The sequence below is a fragment of the Rhopalosiphum maidis genome, chromosome 2 (genome assembly GCF_003676215.2).
Source record: "Rhopalosiphum maidis isolate BTI-1 chromosome 2, ASM367621v3, whole genome shotgun sequence".
Taxonomy (NCBI): domain Eukaryota; kingdom Metazoa; phylum Arthropoda; class Insecta; order Hemiptera; family Aphididae; genus Rhopalosiphum; species Rhopalosiphum maidis.
In genome coordinates, this window is record NC_040878.1 from 80,504,072 (window position 1) to 80,529,753 (window position 25,682).

The window sequence follows — 25,682 nt, forward strand, 5'->3', positions numbered from 1 at the left end:
GATATTATTGCTTAGAATTCCGTTGTTTTTATATTTTTTCAAACTTAAATATCAACTGTATAATATGATATTATAAAAAATAAAACTTCTACAACGCAGAAAATATTATCTTCTATATCGTGTATTTATTTAGTTCTTTGACTATGACTGTAGTCTGAATGATTATTTTTCGTTTCACGAACAATTTATGAGTATTTGATATACTGGTACCCTTTTATGTGGCAGAGAAAAAATGTCGTTCGATATCTAACAATATTTTAAGTATAATTGTTATAAAGGATAGCAATAGATACTACGAAAAATGTTAAATTTTTTTTAGCGAAAATAGGTGAACAATAATTTTCTACCGACCGTTCAATATGACATTATGTAGTTTTATTAATTTTGCTCAAAAGAATACCAAATTTAGGTTTCTTAATTATTACTCATGTAGGCATAATTTACATTAATAATCGACATAATATTTTATACATATTTTATATCCCAACACTTATTGTAATGGTAGGTATTACATTCCTATAATAGTTATTACGATTGATTTTATAAATGTTACACGTATATGACGTAGGTGTCATATTTCATAAGTCCCTTACACTATCACACCATTCGTTCATGTATTTACCTATATAAATAATTTGATGTATAGGTAATGATAATAAAAATGAAATTAATGAGTTAATGAGAAACTAAAATATTATAAATGTTTTATGTTTCAAAATATGATACTTGTTATTTCATGTTTGTCTGTGGATATTTTGTTAATGAACTAATATAATGTATTTATGAATTCACAATAATCGGTAACACTCATTTGTGACTTAGGTTTCAGATTCTAAACAATAAAATACAAATAATTAAGTCAATTTCTTAATATGGCTGCACTAGCACAAGTCAATTATTATTATATCTTTAATAATACAATATTATATGGATAATATTTTTATGACATTACAAAATTATTGAGCTCAGAAATTTTTGGTGTAGTTGCATGAATATAAATATTAGAAAATAAATATTTTATATAAAAAAAAAATTTATTTACAAAATAAAATTGGTGAACTAAAATATCAATAAAAATACTCAAAAAATATACGTAACCTGTACAATAAAGTATAACTAAAATGTGTCACCATCAACGGAGTTGTTATTCAACCAATATTTAAAATGCGGGAATTAAGAAAGGCTAGTTAACAAGTTAAAAAAGTTAATCTTTTTAAACTTAGTTCATTAATTTTCTAATTAACTTAATACAATTTCAGGTTACACTATCGATTATAATATCTTTTTCTGGTTTATTTGAATAATTATAGGTACGTTTATTAAGAATCATTGTAAATACATAAATATTCTTTGATTTAATAATTTATTTGACATAAACGCTTACTGTATCAACCCCTAAGCTAGCGTGAAATAAGAAGGAATAATAGGGTACCTACAATTTTAATATTTTTAATTTTTAGTCGTATATTTGTAACTATTTAAAATAATTTAAAATGGCACATTTATATTTTTATCTCGGCATATCAGATAGTAATTGAAAAAAGATATTTTTTTTTATCTTAGTTAATTTAATGATTTTGTCTATACTAACTACTTTTAAATATTTATGAATAAATATATAATTTGTAAACCATTAATTTGTCACTGAGTTGTATTATGAAGATTTGAGCTTTTTCTCCGCGCCTAAACTAATTTTGTCTTAGTTTTTAAAGTGAAATGACATGTTTGATATTAAAAATAAAACTAAAGACTAAGATATAAGAACATTATCTGTGTTTGTACATTCGGTTGTTGTTATATTAACATTTTTAACCGAGTTACGAGTGTGTAATATATTACAATTAAAAAATGCTCATTAACACAAATATCATAAAAAATTAACTCGTATAAATAAGTAATATTCTTATTTTAATTTTGATGATAATTTTTAGTTTTATTCAATTTAATATCTAATTTAGACAATTGATTCTGTTTAACGCAAATTTACTATGTTTTCAATTTGAAAATTGAGACAACATATTTGGGTGTATTTACCTTTCAAAATTTACCTAACTCTAATACTTAAGTAAAGTTTTTTTAGTAAGTCATTAACTTAATCAACATTGATGAATTTAATGACAAAGTAAAAATAATAATATAATGTTATATTAATAATATTGATTATTGTATATTCTGTACATATCTAATCATCATGTTATAGTCACTAAACTCTTTAGTTTTTACAGTACCTATACTATTATATTATATTAATGAGTATTATTATAGTATTAGTATTGTAGTTAATGTAGTTTTTAAAGATCGTATTCTATCGATATAGTTATTTTCCAATACCATTTTTCAATTTTTCACTTTTTTTAAAACACTAACATGCGTCTCATTTTATATTTTTACAATCAAATCGCGAGTACGCTCCTGTCAACTCATTTATAATATTATAACTGTATTTTATTATAATTATTATAATTTCTTTTGCGCCACGAGTAAACATGCAGTTAAGCGTGGGTTTTATTTATTACTTTTTGACTAAAAACATTTATAAGGGCAATGGATTACTATATAATATTTAATTCAGATTTTCCGATGTCACTAACTAATATAAAATTTCAGATAAGTAACCTAAGTACTTATTTGTTTTTTTCAAGTGATTTATTCCTATTAAATATAGGGTAGATTAAAATAAACAGATTACTTGTTTTAATAACTTAGTATGATAAAAATATTAAATTTGACTTTTTAACGCTGATAGGCATAGGCGAACCTAGACACTTTTATTAGGGCAGGCCAAATGAAAAATATAAAAAAAATTCTATTGACAACTTTTTATAGCTATTTTGTTTAATGTATATACAATGAATATATAATGGTATTATATGATGATTTGGTGTATATAATAAAATGAATATTTCTTTACAATTTAAATATTTAATAATAACTAAACATTTTAATAACTAATACATTTATTAAAGATATACATAAATTATAATTTATTTTTTACTATTTAAATTATTATTATTAAAATGTCCATGGTTATATAATGTTAAAAAAAATACATATTATATATGAATTTTTTTTAATGAAAGGTTATATTTTTGTATACGTAGTTTTAAAATTATTCCGAATTGTTTTCATTTAAATTTTGATAATTTACACGCTTGTCTTGTATCACGTGTCGAATATAAAATAAAAATTACGAAAATATTTAATTTTCCAAAGAAATTATACAAACAGAAAAGCGATAAAATTGATAAACTATAACTATCGATAAGATCAAGAAGAAACTCAAGAAACGATTATGATCGTTTTTTTATATCTAAAAAAATAATCATTGACGAAAATAATATTGAACAAAATTAATTATTATCCGAGTTTTCACACGCGGTCTTTTTAACAGTTTTATGACTTTAAAAATACATATAAATTCAACAAACAATAGATAATTGTTTTAAATAGCATTAAATGATAGCTAGACTTCTTGGACAATGAAGCTATTAAATTACACGAAATAATGTGAATTACTTACAATGAGTAATTTGAAAAATTATACATGCTCGGTCTTTTAAACAGCGATGTGACTAACGGGGGTTAATAATAAATAAATTATTTGGTGATGTATTAATGTGTATAACAATAATATGGTATTATATTTTAAATAATAATTAAAATATTTTGGCTATCCTCTATCTATAAAAAAAAAAATATTCTAATTAATAATTACCTCTGTATAATTTTGTATAATGTTAAACGCAAGAATCTTATGAATAACCGCTGTCGCCGGTCAATGATAAAAATATGAATTTATAGTAAAAGAAATAATATGAAAATATTAAAGTACGTATAATTGACAATCATTTTCTACGGGTATATCACCACGTAACAAACATTGCCGACTGACGATTAGTTAAGTAACTAATAATACTTGTTATAATATAAAAAAAAACGTCAAATGTCTAAATTAAACAATAATTAATAAAACCGATTATTCGACTGCATTGAATAGACTATACGACTCCATATTTCTATAATCAATGTTAAAAATAAATGTTATTATTATGTTCATATTGTGTAGTATGTACAATTTTTTGATTTAAGAATTTATATCAAGTCCACATATTCGTACACTTCTAAGTTCTAATAGATACGAGCGGTAAAATAATCGTGTAGTAGGTACGAAACATTTAAACGAAAAATTTCACAAATTTTATATGCGAAAAATAAAGTTTTTAATTTTAAATAAATATACTATTAGCCATTTTAAAAAAAAATCACTTTATTATGTTATATTATAATCCTCATTTGTACCTATATAAATATAGTACCTGTATACTATGTATGATATTATGTTAATATATAAAACGTACAAATTTACACGTTTACGTGTATAAATATATTATTTATAATTCCTAAATAATTATTAAAATATATAATACATGTATGCAATTTTTTAGTCAGTATTAGGTCAGGCCATGGCCTGACCCGTATTTTCGCCTATGCTGATAGGTACACTGTTATTATGTACTCACTTAGCTAAAAATCAAATAAAACAATTTATAAATTTTGGTTTTCATTCATTATAATAATATAATATAAACTATATATAATATGTTATGATTAGATAAAACTAAATTAAAAGAAAATATTTGTAATTATAATTTGTGGCCCTGATAAGGACCGTTTTAAACAAAAAATAATACATCAAAATACATGCATACTATTTAAGTAGTACCAATTGATATATTTCTTAAACTTTCTTTTCAGTCTTTTTTGGTAGGAGTACGGCTTGGATGTTGGGCAGCACACCTCCTTGAGCGATAGTTACTCCGGACAACAATTTGTTTAACTCCTCGTCGTTCCTGATTGCCAATTGCAAATGCCTGGGGATGATACGAGACTTCTTGTTGTCACGGGCAGCGTTACCAGCCAATTCCAACACTTCGGCCGCCAAATATTCCATTACGGCGGCCAGGTATACCGGTGCGCCGGCTCCTACACGTTCGGCGTAGTTTCCTTTTCTTAGCAGACGATGGATACGACCGACCGGAAACTGGAGTCCAGCACGGGACGACCTGGTCTTGGATTTGCCTCCCTTCGATTTTCCTGCTTTGCCTCTTCCGCTCATTGTGATGCTTGTACAAATTTTCGACTGGGTAGTAGTAGTAGTTGAACGGAATGACGTGACTTAAATGATATTCAGCTTTACGAAATCCAGGGCTTATATAGTGAAATCTCCCCTAAATTCAAATGCATTAGACGTATAAAACAACGTTTAACGACGTAACATAACATGTACGACATGCAAGAGTCTATAAAAAGGATGGTGTTTTACATGAGCCGAATATAGAGTGGTCAGAGCAGATGTTTTCTACTCCGGAGGGTTGTAACACTAATATTGGGGTGGCAGCTACCAATGTGCGCACGTTTTAAGATCTTAAAAATAATATAAATACGGTAACCGTACTATAGAAAGGCGTCATTCGATTGAATCCTACCGTAGTACACAGTTTAGCACTTCAACAGGATACCCGATCGAATTAAAACATGGCTCCAGGAGGTAAATCGGCAGGAAAGGCGATGAAAAAATCGTCGGGCAAAGCGCAGAAGAACATCGTCAAGTCTGACAAGAAACGCAAGCCTAAGAGAAAAGAATCATACGCAATCTACATCTACAAAGTACTGAAACAAGTACACCCCGACACCGGTGTCTCCTCGAAGGCAATGAGCATCATGAACAGTTTCGTCAACGATCTGTTTGAGCGCATAGCCACCGAATCTAGTCGTTTGGCACACTACAACAAGCGTTCGACCATTACCAGTCGGGAAATCCAAACTGCTGTCCGACTATTGTTACCCGGTGAATTGGCCAAGCACGCCGTAAGTGAAGGAACAAAGGCAGTCACTAAATACACAAGCTCCAAGTAAAATACGTTATTTATAATATCCTGACACCTACTGCGATAGGTTCAAACTTAAAAAGGTTCTTTTAAGGGCCACCAATTATTACTATAATATTATTTAATGTCGTATTTTTCGTAGTTATTTAATCTTGTAAAATAATACTTGGTTATTTAGTATTATGATTATTAACTAGTTGTAATTATTATTAGGCACCGAAAAATAATTTACATTTTCAACACAGCTTAGGTAGCTATGTACAAATTGATTATATGGTTCCTTATAATTATATTGAAAATATTAATAGTAAATTTGATAAAATGATATACAAAACTATTAATTTGTCCTTGTGTAATTATGTGTACAAAAAAATTATTAACTACGCAACATCTCTGAATTGGTCGCATGTCTTCCGGTATGTATAATTGTTTACTTATCAAAACATAAAAGACATCTTATTATCTTAATAATTAGAAAAGCATCATGTAATTAAATGAAAAAAAAAAATTGCAATATTTTGAATTAATAAAACTGTATTAGATCTATAATCATATGGTGATTATAACCACGGCATACAATGTATAATGTAAATAATACTAAGTTTATAATAGAATCTAAGTTAAATAACAAAAATAACGACCACATAAAAATTACGAAAATATTAATTAGAAGTTACATATTTTGAGTCTTTGTCATTGCTAGTTGTCGTTAAATTCTGAAAGTCTCGATACAAAATATTTTATAAAAATATATTATTATAAAAAGGTTGACAAGTGGGTACCACTCTGCTGTACAGTGGGTTACTGTAATTTTGATTTATTAAATTTGTATTCAATATATAGTCATCGCACAGCATCACTATGTCAATAATCATTTATGATACATTGAGGTTCATACTATAGGTGATCCATAGCAATGCACAATTAATTGTACCAGCAATTAATTATCCAGAATTTATTGCTGAACATTGAAATAATTTTTGATTTTAATAATTTAATCATTATATAGCGTTAATAGAAACGTTTTTTAAGTATATACTACTATTTGTATTGATTTAAAATAATAAATTGGTGGCCCTGATAAGGGCCGTTTTAAGAAGAACTATTTGTTAAAAATTTGAGTTTAAGCACGTTCTCCGCGGATACGACGGGCCAGTTGGATATCCTTTGGCATTATGGTGACGCGTTTGGCGTGGATGGCGCACAAGTTGGTGTCTTCGAAAAGACCGACCAAATAGGCCTCGCTGGCTTCCTGCAACGCCATGACGGCGGAGCTCTGGAAACGCAAGTCGGTCTTGAAGTCCTGTGCGATTTCACGCACCAGACGTTGGAACGGCAATTTGCGGATCAACAGCTCCGTGCTCTTCTGGTAACGACGGATTTCACGGAGAGCGACTGTTCCCGGACGGTAACGATGGGGTTTCTTCACTCCTCCGGTGGCGGGTGCGCTCTTACGGGCGGCTTTGGTGGCCAACTGCTTCCTGGGAGCCTTACCTCCGGTAGACTTGCGGGCTGTCTGCTTGGTACGGGCCATTGTAAAATAGGTGATATCAATCCACGACTTATCTTCAGAAGAAATGTATACACAATGAAACACGGTGAGACAAACACCCTTTATTTATACGATTTTCAGAGGGTTGCTAACGTAGTATGATTGGGCCGAGGGGTGTGGTCTCGCGCATTCCTCGGTGTAGGGTATGTGGATCGATCGCATAAATACCGCGTTGTCGAACGGTAAGTTACCATTTATCTCAACAAACCTCGTCTTCGTTACAACCACTAATACGTCTACAGCAATAGGTTATCATGACTGGTCGCGGCAAAGGAGGAAAAGGTCTTGGAAAAGGAGGTGCCAAACGTCATCGCAAAGTGTTGCGTGATAACATCCAGGGAATCACCAAGCCCGCAATCCGTCGTTTGGCTCGTCGGGGAGGAGTGAAGCGTATTTCTGGATTGATCTACGAAGAAACCCGCGGAGTGTTAAAAGTTTTTTTGGAAAATGTAATCCGTGATGCGGTCACTTATACTGAACACGCAAAGAGGAAGACCGTGACCGCCATGGACGTCGTCTACGCACTGAAACGCCAAGGTCGTACATTGTACGGATTTGGTGGTTAATCACTCAATTTACTTAACTTTTTTTAAAAAGGCCTTTTTTAGGGCCACCATATTTATTATATCGAAATACATCGTGTATAAATGTTACTTTTTCATACTTGAGATTTTTTTGAATAATATTGGTGTATTCTCACATAAAATATTTTTAATAGACATTTTTAGTCAAAATATTCCTTTTAAAATCTTATTGTGGGTATCGCGGTTGAAAAGGAATTATGTAAATTTATTATAATACTGAGTTAGAACAATATTGGAAGTTGGTCTAATATATTTTTATACCATAAACGTGCTGCATACTGAACATTTTTAATTTAACGTATTATATCAATAATAATAACCCATATAGTAAAAAGTAATTTTAAAATAACTTTAGAAATATTTTTGGGAAAATAATGAATATTTTTTAAACATTGTTTAATGATCGACATATATTTTAAAAAGATTAAAAGGTTTTTTTTTTGTTCGGAAAAAATAGTCTTCAAAATATATTTAAAAAATTCGTTTTATTCAATTTTTAAAATAAAATTACCAACACGCAAATGCAACAAGTTTCGAGCTCTATTTTTGATCGGTATATTGTTTCGCCTTTTAGAATAATTATTAAGCACGTTTTCTTTTATTTTATAACTATAAGCATGTATTAATGTAAAATTACATTAAAAATATTTAATTAATAATATATTTATATAAAATAATATTGCAATAGATAGATACCTAGGTGCCAATATTTGTTAATAACACGCTGGGTTAATATTAAAATATTTTAGCTGGCTGATGTTGTACACACCTATTTTCAGTTTAAAATCAAATTTCATTTTCACAAATAAAAATAAAAGAATATTATGATTAAAAACATCTATTTTATTCATTGTTCACGTTCATCTATTGTTATTGTTACAATATGTTGTATGTAAATTGTGAATGTTATTTCTTGGGAATCATACCTAAAACGCAGGTACTTAAAGTCAAAAATGAAATCAATCATAATCTATAATATATTTCTTATTATAATGTATTTTATAATTATTTCAAGTGAATCCCGGTAGATTTTGGTTTCCTCAACTTTGTTCGTATACGAATACTTTCGTTTTAGATAATATATATGCGGAAAACATTAGTGATGTATGTAACATAATTTTAAAGCTTTTCGCTTTATATTTATTAATCTCGTCAGTGATGCTTAAAAACATAATATCTAATTAAAGATCCAACTATTTTCGTATGTTTTTCATAAGATCGGTTGTGTAATTTTTTATTTATTTGATTTTTCAAACTTTTTCATGAACAATTGAGAAAAGTGCTCGAAAATTTAAAAATCGCTAAATATGTGTTATAAGTTTGTTGCTTAATAATTTTTATATTAATAATAAAGAACGCAATGTCCAAGTTAATATATGATTTTTATTTTAAAAACCATTACATCATGTGCTCTCTGCATGACTTACATTTTAACTACAATTTTATAACCTTAAAACTGAAATCGCCAAACAATTACGCTACTATTCTTATCATATGACACATGATGCGATATAAACTTTTCTAATTAAAAGTGATTTCTAAATCACTAAGCAGTAAATCTATTAGTAAAAAACAAAAAAAAAAAAAAAAAAAAACACGCAATAAGAATGAGTTAAAATAAATTATATGTGATACACTTATTAACATTTAACGCACTAAGTTTGTTATTAAAATATAATCAGTACACGATGTCATATTGTGCGGCGACTACTGTTGGTACAAAATATGGTAGAGCCAACAAAGGTTCAAGTTTGTGGTAGGCACTATACACAAATAATATTACGCCGTTATAATATTGTATTGTGAGTAAATATCAATACGTATAAATTATAATAATCATCAACAGATTGACGAGTGTTGATCCGAAGAGCATATCATCGCGACGAAAGTATAATAACTGGAGTATTCAAAGCGGAGGGGGACGTGATCCTCCGGTACGATAGAAGTAAATCGAAAAAATCCTAACCAACGAGAAGTGGGTATTTTTAAATACGCAAGTCACGAAAGTGATTTTTTTAGGTGTATCAGAAAAAATTTGTGGTCCTGAGAAGGACCGTTTTAAGGGTGCGCGACGCGTGAGAAGTGATCGTTCAAAGTTTACTTCTTCTTGGGAGCTGCTGTTTTTTTCGTTGGAGTCTTCTTCGCTTTTGGCTTTACAGCGCCCGCAGGTTTTTTCGGCTTGGCCGGAGATTTCTTCGGTTTGGCAGCCTTAGGTTTAGCGGCGACGGCCTTTTTGACTTTTTTAGCTGCCGGTTCGCCGGAAGCGGGCTTCACCTTCTTAGCAGAAGTCGACTTCCTCTTTACGGCACCGGGGGCTTTGACTTTTTTAACGACCGGCTTCTTTTTGGCCGCAGCTACCTTCTTCGGTTTTACCTCGGCAACCGGCAGTTTGAAATGTCCAGAAGCGCCGGTGCCCTTGGTCTGAACAACAGTGCCGTTGGCGACGGCGGCTTTCAAAAACTTCCTGATGAACGGCGCCAACTTGGCGGGATCGACTTTGTAGTTGGCAGCCAAGTACTTTTTGATAGCCGGCAAAGAAGAACCTTTCTTCTCCTTGAGTTCCTTGATGGCAGACGTGACCATCACGGAAGTGGTCGGATGAGACGCAGCGGCGGGCTGCTTCTTAGTCTTAGCAGCAGCAGCGGCCTTCTTCTTGGCCGGAGACTTTTTCGCAGCTGGCGATGCAGCCACTGGTGCCGGAGCGGCCAGAACGACGGTTTCTGTCATAGTAGAGCTGATGTCGAACGTAGTAAAGCAACTCGAAATCTTACAGTCGAATATAACATTGAACGACGGAACGGTTAGAAAATATATATACTGTACCGTACCGACTAGTAAACCGTTGTGATTCGCGCCATCGACACGGTTACGGTTGTGCAAACATTTTTCACGATTACTCAGCAAGAAACAGTTGTACGACTCTGGTTTTAAACTTTCCAGAAAGCCAACTAAATTTCAAAAGATCCTATATATCTAAATCGACGCTATCCGGTATCAAAAAACCACCACGGATCGTTATTCCCACGATCCCAACCGGGTTTTCGTAGACCATGTTCGATGGTGTACCGTATGACCGAAACCAATTTAAAACGTTCAAAACTTCTTAGACACATTCTATACGAGTTTACCAAGACACGAGCGTTTGTAGATTGCAAATCGACCAATTTGCCGATGAACGGTGGCTTTTCAAAATCAAGGATTTTAGGTTACTGTTACGGCACGTTGTCATTCACGTTTCTACCATTGAAGTGTTTACGTTGCAGACTTTACCTATGAATCTAATATTAATCGTATTCACCTTAAATATTTTTTTTAAATAATCATAGTATTTCACCGTTTAGGGATTTTGGTCGAAACTCCATTATAAATAAACACAATTTAATTTATTTTCTCATCATCCGTGGTATCGTATCTGATACATTGTAGTGGGCCAATCGACAGTCGTTGTGCAGTGATGGTGTAGCCGTGGGCTTAATAAAATAAGATTTTGCAAACAATTTTAAAGTGCTTATTTATTGATATTATTCTAAGTGTTTTAATAAGAAAATTAGATTAAGCCGTAGATACTGTTTCGTGATGTCAACCGACGTGTCATTATAAAGTTTGCACGCGTCGTAAAACCGACGTCGCACCTTACACCATACACAATTATATTTTTCTGTTATTCATTAGCATTTGACGTGTTGTTGTCGAACCTTGATGATGATATACTGTTTTTATATAAATAGAGTATTTTATTACTTATTATCTATGAAGACAAGAATTGATAGTAGCCGAAACTACCGGAGAACCTAAGATACCATCTAAGCGGGCAAATATCAAATAACGTAACATTTCAATAGTTGTACTAATTAATACGGGGTGATTTTTTTTATCATAAAACACTCATTATTTCAAAAAGTATTCATGTTTTTGAAAACATTTTTTTACATAGTTTTAAGTTGTTTTAAAAAAACAACGTTTTATTAAAAAATTATATTTTAAATATTTTTTATCCTTATATTATTTTAAGTTTTTACTTTTTTGAATGACGACATAGAGTTTTAATTTCATATTCCAAAGCAGAATAGTTTTCTGAGTATTTTGATACATACAAATCAAATGTAGGGCGAGTAGTTTATGAGTTATAAGTATTTAAAGTTTAGACTGCGCCGCCCGACAAAGCTTTAAATACGTATAACTCATAAATTACTCGCACAAATTCGAATTTTATAAAAATTTAAAAGTACTCAGACAATTATTCTGCTTTGGAATATGAAATTAAAACTATGTTGTCATTAAAAAAAAATAAAAAACTTAAAAATAATATAATTGTTTAATAAAGCGTTGTTTTTTTAATAACTTGGAACTATGTAAAAAATGTTTTCAAAAACATGAATACTTTTTGAAATAACGAATGTTTTATGATAAAAGAATCACCATGTATAGTATAAGAACTGAAGGATTTCCTATAAACGATAGTATAGTTTGGTGTAATTCAGCTAAAGCTTACAATAATACTATTGCGATAATACGCAGTGATAAGAAGTTAATATTAATTAAAATGTTATATTGATTATTGTAGTGCAATATTTGGCAATCTAATTCGTGGCTGGCCTAATTAATGATTTTAAACACGTTTTGTAAATATTCGTTCATATTTGCTTGTTGTGGGTAAGGGGTCTGGTGTGCCTTGCTTTCTGGACTGTTTTGATGAGTTGCTGGTTGAAGCGTGTAAATTCTAAAAACAATGCGACTCTTTAAATTGAATTCCATTCGTAAATTCTGATTTTAAAATATTATTACGATGTGATGGTAAACATACAAATATTTTTTTTGATACACTGTAATGTGTGCACATTAAACATACATACAATGTATGTAACACAGAGCGTATTTTATGGAAACGGGACATTTTTGCGGAGTATAACTTAGGTATGTCAGATAGGTATTGTAAACGGAATAAAAACCTGTAGAAAGAAAAACAGTTATCGAAATAAAATATTACGTGTCCTTCATATTATGTTAACGACACTTTAAGAACTTTAAATGTTATTGATGTGTACGGTTTTTAATTTTTAATTAAACGTAGGTATCGACTAATCGAATTATTGTATTATATATTTACACTTTTTAATCATAAAGTAACTGTTGAAGTAGGTAATTAATTTTTTGTATAAGGTAGGAACAAAATGAATGTCCACAGGGTAGGACTTTAAAAAATAGGTATCTTTTAATAATTATATTTTAAGTGGATAAATAACAACAAAAGTACTACCTCTATACAATACATACATAATAATGTATTTGTAATTCAATATTATAAGCGGTACGGTAAGCATTTAAAACATTTTATTCAAATAAATTTTCATATGGTTGTGTGTAAAGTGTAATATTGTATTCTGTGGATTTTCTCTACAGTTCCCCAAAAGGTTATATACATTATAATATTTAATTATTATCGACAGGCTTAATTAAACGTTTATTAAAAAATATATAAATAATTAAAACAATTTTTTTTACGGTTGTTTATAGTAGATAATAATTTTGTTTATCTAACACACACGTTAAAGTCGTACCTATAGTATAAATCTTAATGTGTGATGGAGACAAGTACAACACTACACAGTTATTGTCGATTTGTTATGGCCTACTATGTTGTAAAAAATCAGTGTTAAAGGTCACGGTAAAGGGCGGTTATGCATAATAAAAGCGAAATACGAAATGTGTGATGGCCCTGAAAAGGGCCGTTTTAATGGAATGGTGGTGTATTGAACTAAAGATTAGGCGCGTTCTCCGCGGATACGACGGGCAAGTTGGATATCCTTTGGCATGATCGTGACGCGTTTGGCGTGGATGGCGCACAAGTTGGTGTCTTCGAAAAGACCGACCAAATAGGCCTCGCTGGGCTTCCTGCAACGCCATGACGGCGGAGCTCTGGAAACGCAAGTCGGTCTTGAAGTCCTGGGCGATTTCACGCACCAGACGTTGGAACGGCAATTTGCGGATCAACAGCTCCGTGCTCTTCTGGTAACGACGGATTTCACGGAGAGCGACTGTTCCCGGACGGTAACGATGGGGTTTCTTCACTCCTCCGGTGGCGGGTGCGCTCTTACGGGCGGCTTTGGTGGCCAACTGCTTCTGGGAGCCTTACCTCCGGTAGATTTGCGGGCTGTCTGCTTGGTACGGGCCATTGTTGAATTCGTTTGTGTACGATTAGACGAACTGTAAAATACTGATGGTTCTCTGAACCAAACACACTAGTATTTATATAAAAACGGATTCGTTTCTACCGTTATCATTGGTCGACGCGTTGTCGATAATCGGTAAGTGGGAGAAAACAAATGTAGCGTTTCGATTGGCCGTTAGTGCTCCGTGAAACGCATAAATACATTGAAATTTGTTAATCGAGCATCAGTCAACGTTCAGCGTTCGTCGCAGCAGTTTGTCGAGTAATCAGCTAGAAACTACATAAAATCAACATGACCGGACGCGGTAAAGGAGGAAAAGGTCTTGGAAAAGGAGGAGCCAAACGTCATCGTAAAGTGCTCCGCGATAACATCCAGGGAATCACCAAGCCCGCCATTCGTCGGTTAGCTCGTCGTGGTGGAGTAAAACGTATCTCCGGTTTTGATATACGAAGAAACCCGTGGAGTGTTGAAAGTGTTCCTGGAAAACGTAATCCGTGATGCCGTGACATACACCGAGCACGCCAAGAGGAAGACCGTCACCGCCATGGACGTCGTGTACGCCCTCAAACGCCAAGGTCGTACCCTGTACGGTTTTGGAGGTTAATACGTCTCATTTGCGATTTGCATACATTGTTAAAAAAAAACACTATTAAAAAGGCCTTTTCAGGGCCACTACTTTTTTTACATAACTCCACTGCCCCCGCAGTAGTGTACTGTGTCCAATATTTCTATTTGTTTTGTTCTAGTTCATATCAAATTATTTTTGTGTTGGTGGAGTAATAAGTTTTATGTGTGTAATTAGATTTGAAACACAATAGTAACACTGTTCTTTATAAGTGTGTATAAACTCAAATATAAAAACAATACGAAATTGATTTCTGTGTAAACCAAATTGGTGTTTACCACGAATGCTCGCGGGTAGGTTAAAAGTTAATATAGAAATCACTGGAATAATATTTATCACATATTGATATGGATTGAGACTAAAAAAATTTGCGGAAGGTATTTTTTCAATCTAATTGATAATGGTAATTTTATAGTAGTTTTGATGTAATACACTACTTTGTTACAGCTAATAGACAGATCCACTTTGTTGATGTCATAAGAATATTATAATATGTTATGTACGGACCTAACTTTTACTAAGTGAGCTCTTACTATGTCGGGATTCCCGAAGGAGAAAATAAACCTTCCTTCATTAAGGCTGCCAAAGGACTATCATATCACTCTATCTATCTATCACTATCAATGTTTTTTTTTTCGTGTTACGTCATAATTTTGTATTTAAATTATTTGATACATTTTTCTGACACAAGGAGATTTACGTTTTAGTCTATTATGATCCCTGAACACTTTATCAATCGACATAACTTACAATATTAAGACATATATTAAATACCAATTATATCGTAATATTTATTTTTGTAGATTGTTAATGGGTACGCACACACAGAATGTATGTGAGTCATGCTCATTGATCTGGACTTTAATATGATAACTAAGCGCAGATAAACCTGACGACACAATAACAAGTATATATGACTACAGTATTTATTTTTACAACTTGTCACGATGATGAAGTTAGAAGTATATTCTGTACCAAGATAAAATTTAGCTCAACAGCGTTAGTGTAATTTAAAAAAGGAGAAGACTTACGCTACATTGAATATGATAAATTTGTGGCCCTGAAAAGGGCCGTTTTATTAGAAGATTAGGTGTTGCTTGCTAAGTGTGATTAGACTTTTTTCTCGGTTTTTTGGGTAAGAGAACAGCTTGGATGTTGGGCAACACACCACCTTGTGCGATGGTAACTCCGGACAACAATTTGTTCAATTCTTCGTCGTTCCTGATTGCCAATTGCAAATGTCTGGGGATGATACGAGATTTCTTGTTGTCACGGGCAGCGTTACCGGCCAATTCCAACACTTCGGCTGCCAAATATTCCATAACGGCGGCCAGGTATACCGGTGCACCGGCTCCGACGCGCTCGGCGTAATTTCCTTTTCTCAACAAACGATGGATACGACCGACGGGGAACTGGAGTCCGGCACGGGACGACCGGGTCTTGGATTTACCTCCCTTCGATTTGCCTGCTTTGCCTCTTCCGCTCATGATTGTGTGTGTGCTTGACTGCTTTGTTAACGATTCGAACACTGAATGATGATTAAACCCATCGGTAGGGGCCATTATATAGCCAAAATTTAGAAAACAGTGCTGCGATTGGACAGTTTGAAACGTCATGACGATATTGCTTGACTTTGTTTGATATGCAACTACTACTAAACGATGTTGTTTTCCATCATCATTCTAATAATGTTTTCTCTTGGAAAAGCTACTATTTTTATCAGACACGTAACCGCTGTAAATCCTGTTTGTTCTGTTTTATCTATTAGAATTTGGCCAATGCCTGTTTGACGTGTCTCCTTGGGTTACTAATATATACCGTCGCTTCGTGTATTCCGACATCATTCGAGTTTGAATTATTTCACCGTCAACGACCACAATTCACAGAAAAATTATCAGCCATGGCTCCAGGAGGTAAATCCGCGGGAAAGGCGATGAAAAAATCGTCCGGCAAGGCACAAAAGAACATCGCCAAATCTGACAAGAAACGCAAGCCCAAGAGGAAAGAATCATACGCCATCTACATCTACAAAGTATTGAAACAAGTACATCCCGACACCGGTGTTTCCTCTAAGGCAATGAGCATTATGAACAGTTTTGTCAACGATTTGTTCGAGCGTATTGCCGCCGAGTCCAGTCGTCTGGCTCACTACAACAAGCGATCGACCATCACCAGTCGGGAGATTCAAACCGCCGTCCGACTCTTGTTGCCCGGTGAATTGGCCAAGCACGCCGTCAGTGAAGGAACAAAAGCCGTAACCAAGTACACTAGTTCCAAATAATTGACTTATATTATAACACTCTCTTTAAAAAGGCCCTTTTTAGGGCCACCAATTTTTCTATGATATACCACTGTTATAATCGATGATTATTTTTAAAATTTAAAAATTGAAATAATACTTTTTTTGTCGCGTACAAACCTCCTGTGAATAATTATAACAAAAATAATTTTATCCGGTTGTTAAAAACATTTGTTGAACAGTGAACACATAATTATCATCATAATACTTAACTTTATCCATGGGTGACTTACATATTTTAAAGTGCATCGACGCACTTGAACCACCGCATACATCTTGATTGAGCTTCCTATACCAAGCTTGCCCTAATTCAAATCTATATCCGTATAGATCCAAAGGTGGAAAACAGTGTATAATTGCCAATGTCCTTTTTTTCAAAATCTGTTGATAAAGAGGTAGGAATCTGTACTTTTATTTCCGTATTCAAGGAGCTTGTCTTTATGAGATTGACTAATATTAGTGGGAGACCATATTTTTCTAGTATAGACATTAAAGGTTCACGATGAATGCAGTAGTAGACCTTTTTAAAATCAATAAATATCATGTGCACTTCTTTATTAAATTCCCTCATCTTTTGTAGTATTTGTCTTACTATGAATATTTGGTCAATCGTCGATCTATTTTTCCTAAATCCTACCTGGTAGTCTCCCAGTAATTTCTCTGCCTATGGTCTCACTCTGTCTAAAATACAGTTTGACAATATCTTATACGTGACATTAAGTAGGGCTATGTCTCTGTAATTACACAATTTTCTATCCCCGTTCTTGTAATTAGAACAAATAATTTTTCCAATCTTCGAGAATCACCTCCTTTACCCAAATCTCCTTCACCAACAAATATATGTACTCAGTTAGTTCATTTCCCATGTTTTTAACAGTTATTAGTAATTGAACAAAAAGCTTTGCAGTCGATTTTTGGCCCTTGCATAGATAGCAATACAGGAGAGTGGAGAATCAGACATAATGTGGAGATCAGTGAGCTATATCCAAAGTCAAAAATAGTCGACGATATAAGGAAGAGGCGACTCTTATGGGCTGGCCACGCATGAAGAAAAGAAAGAGCCCTTATTACAAGGTACTATGTGGCTCTCCAGAAAGCATAAAATCAGTTGATAGGTCAAGGTCGAGGTAGGAAGACTAAGTGTCAAAAGATGTGGAACAAGTTGAACCAGATACTTTTTGGCGAGTCATAGCGGAGGATATAAAGAAATGGCATAGCATATGATTATCAGTTTAGTCTTAAAGGTCGTTAACTACGGAGAAGAAGAAAAATAGTATGATTATAAATTTATTTATGGGTAAGTTTAACCAGTCGTGACCCATAGGTGGAAACACTGCTGTATAGCACTCTTTACATAAATACATATTATATTTATTTAAAAATTGTTTTGATATGTATTTTTCAGAAATTAAATTACTACAATTTTTCATGATAAACCTATAATTTATGTTAAAAATAATTACTTATAATATTACAGGAAATCTAAGAACTTACGGTTTATTTTAACTTGACCTTTATTAAATGTTTTGAATTGATCTGCAAGATCATCTTTATTTTCTGCGATAATTAATTTTTAAATTAAATCAATCACTTAAATATTATAAGTATACATTAGGACGCATTAAAACTATACTTAGGTCATAGTGAAAATCAAAAATATTTGATAATAACACATGATAGTTTATAGTTGAATATAAAAAAACGTATTTCACAAAGATAAGAAATAAGAACGTACGGTTTCTCAACTGAAACTTTCTAAAGTCAATTGAGATGTCTTCAATTTTTGCAATAGTAATGTTTGATTAAATCATCGCATACGATTTAATGTATACATTACTATATTAGCATCCTTTAAGAAAGGCCATAGCGAAAACTTAAAAGTTTAATTAATAAACAATAGTTTAATAATTTAAACTTAATATTCATTCTTTAAAATTCTTAAGAGAAATTTATGTAGTTTGGTACACGAGTTTTCAACGTAAAAATAAATATGATATTGATTAATAATATATTACTATTATAGATTATTATTACTCTAATCAGTCAATTTACAAAAATATATATCGTATTTACGTTTTTAAATTATTTAACGCTATAAAATATTATGTTAAATGTTATTGTACTTTCAAACGACTATTTTTCGTTTAATTGAATACTAAATAAAAATGAAATTGTAAACACTGATAAGATTAAATAATCAATAAAATTAATTGATTTACCAAAATAAATTAAAACATGCAAAAAAAGCATATGTGTATTATTTTTACATAATAATTATGTATTCATTTTAAATTTTGTTCATAAATATATTATATATCAATTATTTGTTTAATTTTTTTTTTAATATTAAACTTTATAGCATTATATAGTACATGCTGAAACTTTACTCTAATTACTTACTAAACTGATACATACAAGTAATTTAATAGTCACCATCATCTATACAAAGAATAACATATCACATGTTTATAATATCAAAATGGTGACCGGTCAAAATATCTTCGAAATAACGTCTTGATAAAAATATCTTTAAACAAAAATATCTTTGAACAAAATATCTTTTTATACTGATTTTTATAAGCTTATTAGCTATTATTATATTAGCTTTCTTCAGGAATAGCTTGTCCAGTGTACTTTTCCAAGAACATTTTAAAAGTTGGATTTTTTAATTTAGTTAGTGGTATGTCAGCCTGATTAATGTTTGACATAAATCGGTATTCAAAGTTGACTTACTAATCAAAGATGCTGAAGAGGATTATTTTTCTCAATTAATTTTCTTTATGTTTTAATGTATTTATATGCTGAGTTATTAGAAAACGTTGCAAACAAGATACAGATTGTCCACAAGCTACACAAAGTAACACATGTCCATCATTCTTAAAAGTTTCATAGGGAATTATAAAAGGTATTGAGCTACTTTGCTTTTTTTGTTGTAGGAATTTCAGAACATATTTTTTAATAGTGTACGCGCAAAATTAACTTTAAAAGTCAATCGATACATTATGCGGAAATTCACTCATTTAATCAGAATAACTTTAAACAATAATAATGTTAAGAACAGGAAATTACCTGAGCATTCCCAGATATTTTTCTAGAGGTAAGGCATTTAATAAATAAATAAGATTTGTTTATACATATATTTTATAGTTCATTATTATGTTTCGTCGTAACCTATTACAATTAGGTATTAATTATACAGAACACTCAAACTACAATAAAATAAAATAATCCAGTTATTATTAATGCGATTTTATATATTTAAAAAAATTAAAGTTTTCAGGGTATATATTTTTGAAATATATACCCAAAAAATTATTATTGTTTGTGAGTTTATATTATTCGTTTAAATTATAACTAGTTGTTTTTATTTAAAAAGAATATTATTTTAATTGCATTTACCAGAAACTATAAACATTTCATTCACAAGTTAAATATTTTTTACTTTAGGGAGATTTAATATTTTTCTTCCTGTAATATTATAAGTAATTATTTTTAACATAAATTATAGGTTTATCATGAAAAATTGTATTAATTTAATTTCTGAAAAAATACATATCAAAACAATTTTAAATAAATATAATATGTATTTATTTAAAGAGTGCTATACAGCAGTGTTTCCCAACCTATGGGTCACGACTGGTTAAACTTACCCATAAATAAATTTATAATCATACTATTTTCTTCTTCTCCGTAGTTAACGACCTTTAAGACTAAACTGATAATCATATGCTATGCCATTTCTTTATATCCTCCGCTATGACTCGCCAAAAAGTATCTGGTTCAACTTGTTCCACATCTTTTGACACTTAGTCTTCCTACCTCGACCTTGACCTATCAACTGATTTTATGCTTTCTGGAGAGCCACATAGTACCTTGTAATAAGGGCTCTTTCTTTTCTTCATGCGTGGCCAGCCCATAAGAGTCGCCTCTTCCTTATATCGTCGACTATTTTTGACTTTGGATATAGCTCACTGATCTCCACATTATGTCTGATTCTCCACTCTCCTGTATTGCTATCTATGCAAGGGCCAAAAATCGACTGCAAAGCTTTTTGTTCAATTACTAATAACTGTTAAAAACATGGGAAATGAACTAACTGAGTACATATATTTGTTGGTGAAGGAGATTTGGGTAAAGGAGGTGATTCTCGAAGATTGGAAAAATTATTTGTTCTAATTACAAGAACGGGGATAGAAAATTGTGTAATTACAGAGACATAGCCCTACTTAATGTCACGTATAAGATATTGTCAAACTGTATTTTAGACAGAGTGAGACCATAGGCAGAGAAATTACTGGGAGACTACCAGGTAGGATTTAGGAAAAATAGATCGACGATTGACCAAATATTCATAGTAAGACAAATACTACAAAAGATGAGGGAATTTAATAAAGAAGTGCACATGATATTTATTGATTTTAAAAGGTCTACTACTGCATTCATCGTGAACCTTTAATGTCTATACTAGAAAAATATGGTCTCCCACTAATATTAGTCAATCTCATAAAGACAAGCTCCTTGAATACGGAAATAAAAGTACAGATTCCTACCTCTTTATCAACAGATTTTGAAAAAAAAGGACATTGGCAATTATACACTGTTTTCCACCTTTGGATCTATACGGATATAGATTTGAATTAGGGCAAGCTTGGTATAGGAAGCTCAATCAAGATGTATGCGGTGGTTCAAGTGCGTCGATGCACTTTAATATGTAAGTCACCCATGGATAAAGTTAAGTATTATGATGATAATTATGTGTTCACTGTTCAACAAATGTTTTTAACCGGGATAAAATATTTTTGTTATAATATTCACAGGAGGTTTGTACGCGACAAAAAAGTATTATTTCAATTTTTAAATTTTAAAAATAATCATCGATATAACAGTGGTATATCATAGAAAAATTGGTGGCCCTAAAAAGGGCCTTTTTAAAGAGAGTGTTATAATATAAGTCAATTATTTGGAACTAGTGTACTTGGTTACGGCTTTTGTTCCTTCACTGACGGCGTGCTTGGCCAATTCACCGGGCAACAAGAGTCGGACGGCGGTTTGAATCCCGACTGGTGATGGTCGATCGCTTGTTGTAGTGAGCCAGACGACTGGACTCGGCGGCAATACGCTCGAACAAATCGTTGACAAAACTGTTCATAATGCTCATTGCCTTAGAGGAAACACCGGTGTCGGGATGTACTTGTTTCAATACTTTGTAGATGTAGATGGCGTATGATTCTTTCCTCTTGGGCTTGCGTTTCTTGTCAGATTTGGCGATGTTCTTTTGTGCCTTGCCGGACGATTTTTTCATCGCCTTTCCGCGGATTTACCTCCTGGAGCCATGGCTGATAATTTTCTGTGAATTGTGGTCGTTGACGGTGAAATAATTCAAACTCGAATGATGTCGGAATACACGAAGCGACGGTATATATTAGTAACCCAAGGAGACACGTCAAACAGGCATTGGCCAAATTCTAATAGATAAAACAGAACAAACAGGATTTACAGCGGTTACGTGTCTGATAAAAATAGTAGCTTTCCAAGAGAAAACATTATTAGAATGATGATGGAAAACAACATCGTTTAGTAGTAGTTGCATATCAAACAAAGTCAAGCAATATCGTCATGACGTTTCAAACTGTCCAATCGCAGCACTGTTTTCTAAATTTTGGCTATATAATGGCCCCTACCGATGGGTTTAATCATCATTCAGTGTTCGAATCGTTAACAAAGCAGTCAAGCACACACACAATCATGAGCGGAAGAGGCAAAGCAGGCAAATCGAAGGGAGGTAAATCCAAGACCCGGTCGTCCCGTGCCGGACTCCAGTTCCCCGTCGGTCGTATCCATCGTTTGTTGAGAAAAGGAAATTACGCCGAGCGCGTCGGAGCCGGTGCACCGGTATACCTGGCCGCCGTTATGGAATATTTGGCAGCCGAAGTGTTGGAATTGGCCGGTAACGCTGCCCGTGACAACAAGAAATCTCGTATCATCCCCAGACATTTGCAATTGGCAATCAGGAACGACGAAGAATTGAACAAATTGTTGTCCGGAGTTACCATCGCACAAGGTGGTGTGTTGCCCAACATCCAAGCTGTTCTCTTACCAAAAAAAACCGAGAAAAAAGTCTAATCACACTTAGCAAGCAACACCTAATCTTCTAATAAAACGGCCCTTTTCAGGGCCACAAATTTATCATATTCAATGTAGCGTAAGTCTTCTCCTTTTTTAAATTACACTAACGCTGTTGAGCTAAATTTTATCTTGGTACAGAATATATCTAACTTCATCATCGTGACAAGTTGTAAAAATAAATACTGTAGTCATATATACTTGTTATTGTGTCGTCAGGTTTATCTGCGCTTAGTTATCATATTAAAGTCCAGATCAATGAGCATGACTCACATACATTCTGTGTGTGCGTACCCATTAACAATCTACAAAAATAAATAAATATTACGATATAATTGGTATTAATATATGTCTTAATATTGTAAGTTATGTCGATTGATAAAGTGTTCAGGGATCATAATAGACTAAAACGTAAATCTCCTTGTGTCAGAAAAATGTATCAAATAATTTAAATACAAAATTATGACGTAACACGAAAAAAAAAACATTGATAGTGATAGATAGATAGAGTGATATGATAGTCATTTGCAGCCTTAATGAAGGAAGGTTTATTTTCTCCTTCGGGAATCCCGACATAGTAAGAGCTCACTTAGTAAAAGTTAGGTCCGTACATAACATATTATAATATTCTTATGACATCAACAAAGTGGATCTGTCTATTAGCTGTAACAAAGTAGTGTATTACATCAAAACTACTATAAAATTACCATATCAATTAGATTGAAAAAATACCTTCCGCAAATTTTTTTAGTCTCAATCCATATCAATATGTGATAAATATTATTCCAGTGATTTCTATATTAACTTTTAACCTACCCGCGAGCATTCGTGGTAAACACCAATTTGGTTTACACAGAAATCAATTTCGTATTGTTTTATATTTGAGTTTATACACACTTATAAAGAACAGTGTTACTATTGTGTTTCAAATCTAATTACACACATAAAACTTATTACTCCACCAACACAAAAATAATTTGATATGAACTAGAACAAAACAAATAGAAATATTGGACACAGTACACTACTGCGGGGGCAGTGGAGTTATGTAAAAAAAGTAGTGGCCCTGAAAAGGGCCTTTTTAATAGTGTTTTTTTTTAACAATGTATGCAAATCGCAAATGAGACGTATTAACCTCCAAAACCGTACAGGGTACGACCTTGGCGTTTGAGGGCGTACACGACGTCCATGGCGGTGACGGTCTTCTCTTGGCGTGCTCGGTGTATGTCACGGCATCACGGATTACGTTTTCCAGGAACACTTTCAACACTCCACGGGTTTCTTCGTATATCAAACCGGAGATACGTTTTACTCCACCACGACGAGCTAACCGACGAATGGCGGGCTTGGTGATTCCCTGGATGTTATCGCGGAGCACTTTACGATGACGTTTGGCTCCTCCTTTTCCAAGACCTTTTCCTCCTTTACCGCGTCCGGTCATGTTGATTTTATGTAGTTTCTAGCTGATTACTCGACAAACTGCTGCGACGAACGCTGAACGTTGACTGATGCTCGATTAACAAATTTCAATGTATTTATGCGTTTCACGGAGCACTAACGGCCAATCGAAACGCTACATTTGTTTCTCCCACTTACCGATTATCGACAACGCGTCGACCAATGATAACGGTAGAAACGAATCCGTTTTATATAAATACTAGTGTGTTTGGTTTCAGAGAACCATCAGTATTTTACAGTTCGTCTAATCGTACACAAAACGAATTCAACAATGGCCCGTACCAAGCAGACAGCCCGCAAATCTACCGGAGGTAAGGCTCCCAGGAAGCAGTTGGCCACCAAAGCCGCCGTAAGAGCGCACCCGCCACCGGAGGAGTGTGAAGAAAACCCATCGTTACCGTCCGGGAACAGTCGCTCTCCGTGAAATCCGTCGTTACCAGAAGAGCACGGAGCTGTTGATCCGCAAATTGCCGTTCCAACGTCTGGTGCGTGAAATCGCCCAGGACTTCAAGACCGACTTGCGTTCCAGAGCTCCGCCGTCATGGCGTTGCAGGAAGCCAGCGAGGCCTATTTGGTCGGTCTTTTCGAAGACACCAACTTGTGCGCCATCCACGCCAAACGCGTCACGATCATGCCAAAGGATATCCAACTTGCCCGTCGTATCCGCGGAGAACGCGCCTAATCTTTAGTTCAATACACCACCATTCCATTAAAACGGCCCTTTTCAGGGCCATCACACATTTCGTATTTCGCTTTTATTATGCATAACCGCCCTTTACCGTGACCTTTAACACTGATTTTTTACAACATAGTAGGCCATAACAAATCGACAATAACTGTGTAGTGTTGTACTTGTCTCCATCACACATTAAGATTTATACTATAGGTACGACTTTAACGTGTGTGTTAGATAAACAAAATTATTATCTACTATAAACAACCGTAAAAAAAATTGTTTTAATTATTATATATTTTTTAATAAA

At 33.0% G+C, this 25,682-nt stretch overlaps 8 protein-coding genes and 3 pseudogenes across 8 annotated transcripts in view; 4 read left to right on the plus strand and 7 right to left on the minus strand.

Annotated features, from left to right (window-relative positions):
- Positions 1-4,675: 4,675 nt before the first annotated feature.
- On the minus strand, positions 4,676-5,129 carry LOC113555311 (histone H2A-like). Its single transcript, XM_026959737.1, has one exon. It carries the CDS (start codon positions 5,114-5,116, stop codon positions 4,739-4,741), a length of 378 nt encoding a protein of 125 aa, XP_026815538.1. The 5' UTR covers positions 5,117-5,129; the 3' UTR covers positions 4,676-4,738.
- Positions 5,130-5,535: 406 nt separating this feature from the next.
- On the plus strand, positions 5,536-5,916 carry LOC113550930 (histone H2B-like). Its single transcript, XM_026952890.1, has one exon. It carries the CDS (start codon positions 5,536-5,538, stop codon positions 5,914-5,916), a length of 381 nt encoding a protein of 126 aa, XP_026808691.1.
- A 1,095-nt stretch (positions 5,917-7,011) lies between these two features.
- On the minus strand, positions 7,012-7,442 carry LOC114253652 (histone H3). Its single transcript, XM_028188603.1, has one exon. The coding sequence runs from the start codon at positions 7,420-7,422 to the stop codon at positions 7,012-7,014; it is 411 nt and encodes a 136-aa protein (XP_028044404.1). The 5' UTR covers positions 7,423-7,442.
- Positions 7,443-7,650: 208 nt separating this feature from the next.
- Positions 7,651-25,682, plus strand: part of LOC113550931 — a 156,894-nt gene continuing 138,862 nt past the window's right edge. The window contains 6 exon segments of the mRNA XM_026952891.2: positions 7,651-7,987; positions 22,912-22,916; positions 24,939-25,043; positions 25,046-25,074; positions 25,077-25,218; positions 25,221-25,299. Of these exon segments, the coding sequence (XP_026808692.2) occupies positions 7,695-7,987; positions 22,912-22,916; positions 24,939-25,043; positions 25,046-25,074; positions 25,077-25,218; positions 25,221-25,299 (653 nt within the window). The 5' untranslated portion in view covers positions 7,651-7,694.
- On the minus strand, positions 10,059-10,783 carry LOC113550925 (histone H1A, sperm-like). The gene has a single exon (XM_026952888.1). It carries the CDS (start codon positions 10,749-10,751, stop codon positions 10,122-10,124), a length of 630 nt encoding a protein of 209 aa, XP_026808689.1. The 5' UTR covers positions 10,752-10,783; the 3' UTR covers positions 10,059-10,121.
- Positions 13,589-14,197, minus strand: LOC114253653 (annotated as a pseudogene).
- On the plus strand, positions 14,435-14,845 carry LOC113550932 (histone H4-like). The gene is given in 2 exon segments (XM_026952892.1): positions 14,435-14,632; positions 14,634-14,845. Coding segments are annotated over 2 exon segments (312 nt in total). The 5' UTR covers positions 14,435-14,485; the 3' UTR covers positions 14,799-14,845.
- On the minus strand, positions 15,920-16,348 carry LOC113550934 (histone H2A-like). The gene has a single exon (XM_026952894.1). The coding sequence runs from the start codon at positions 16,304-16,306 to the stop codon at positions 15,920-15,922; it is 387 nt and encodes a 128-aa protein (XP_026808695.1). The 5' UTR covers positions 16,307-16,348.
- LOC113550927 (histone H2B) lies at positions 16,683-17,143 on the plus strand. The gene has a single exon (XM_026952889.1). The coding sequence runs from the start codon at positions 16,720-16,722 to the stop codon at positions 17,098-17,100; it is 381 nt and encodes a 126-aa protein (XP_026808690.1). The 5' UTR covers positions 16,683-16,719; the 3' UTR covers positions 17,101-17,143.
- On the minus strand, positions 22,015-22,452 carry LOC113550928 (annotated as a pseudogene).
- Positions 24,372-24,733, minus strand: LOC113550933 (annotated as a pseudogene).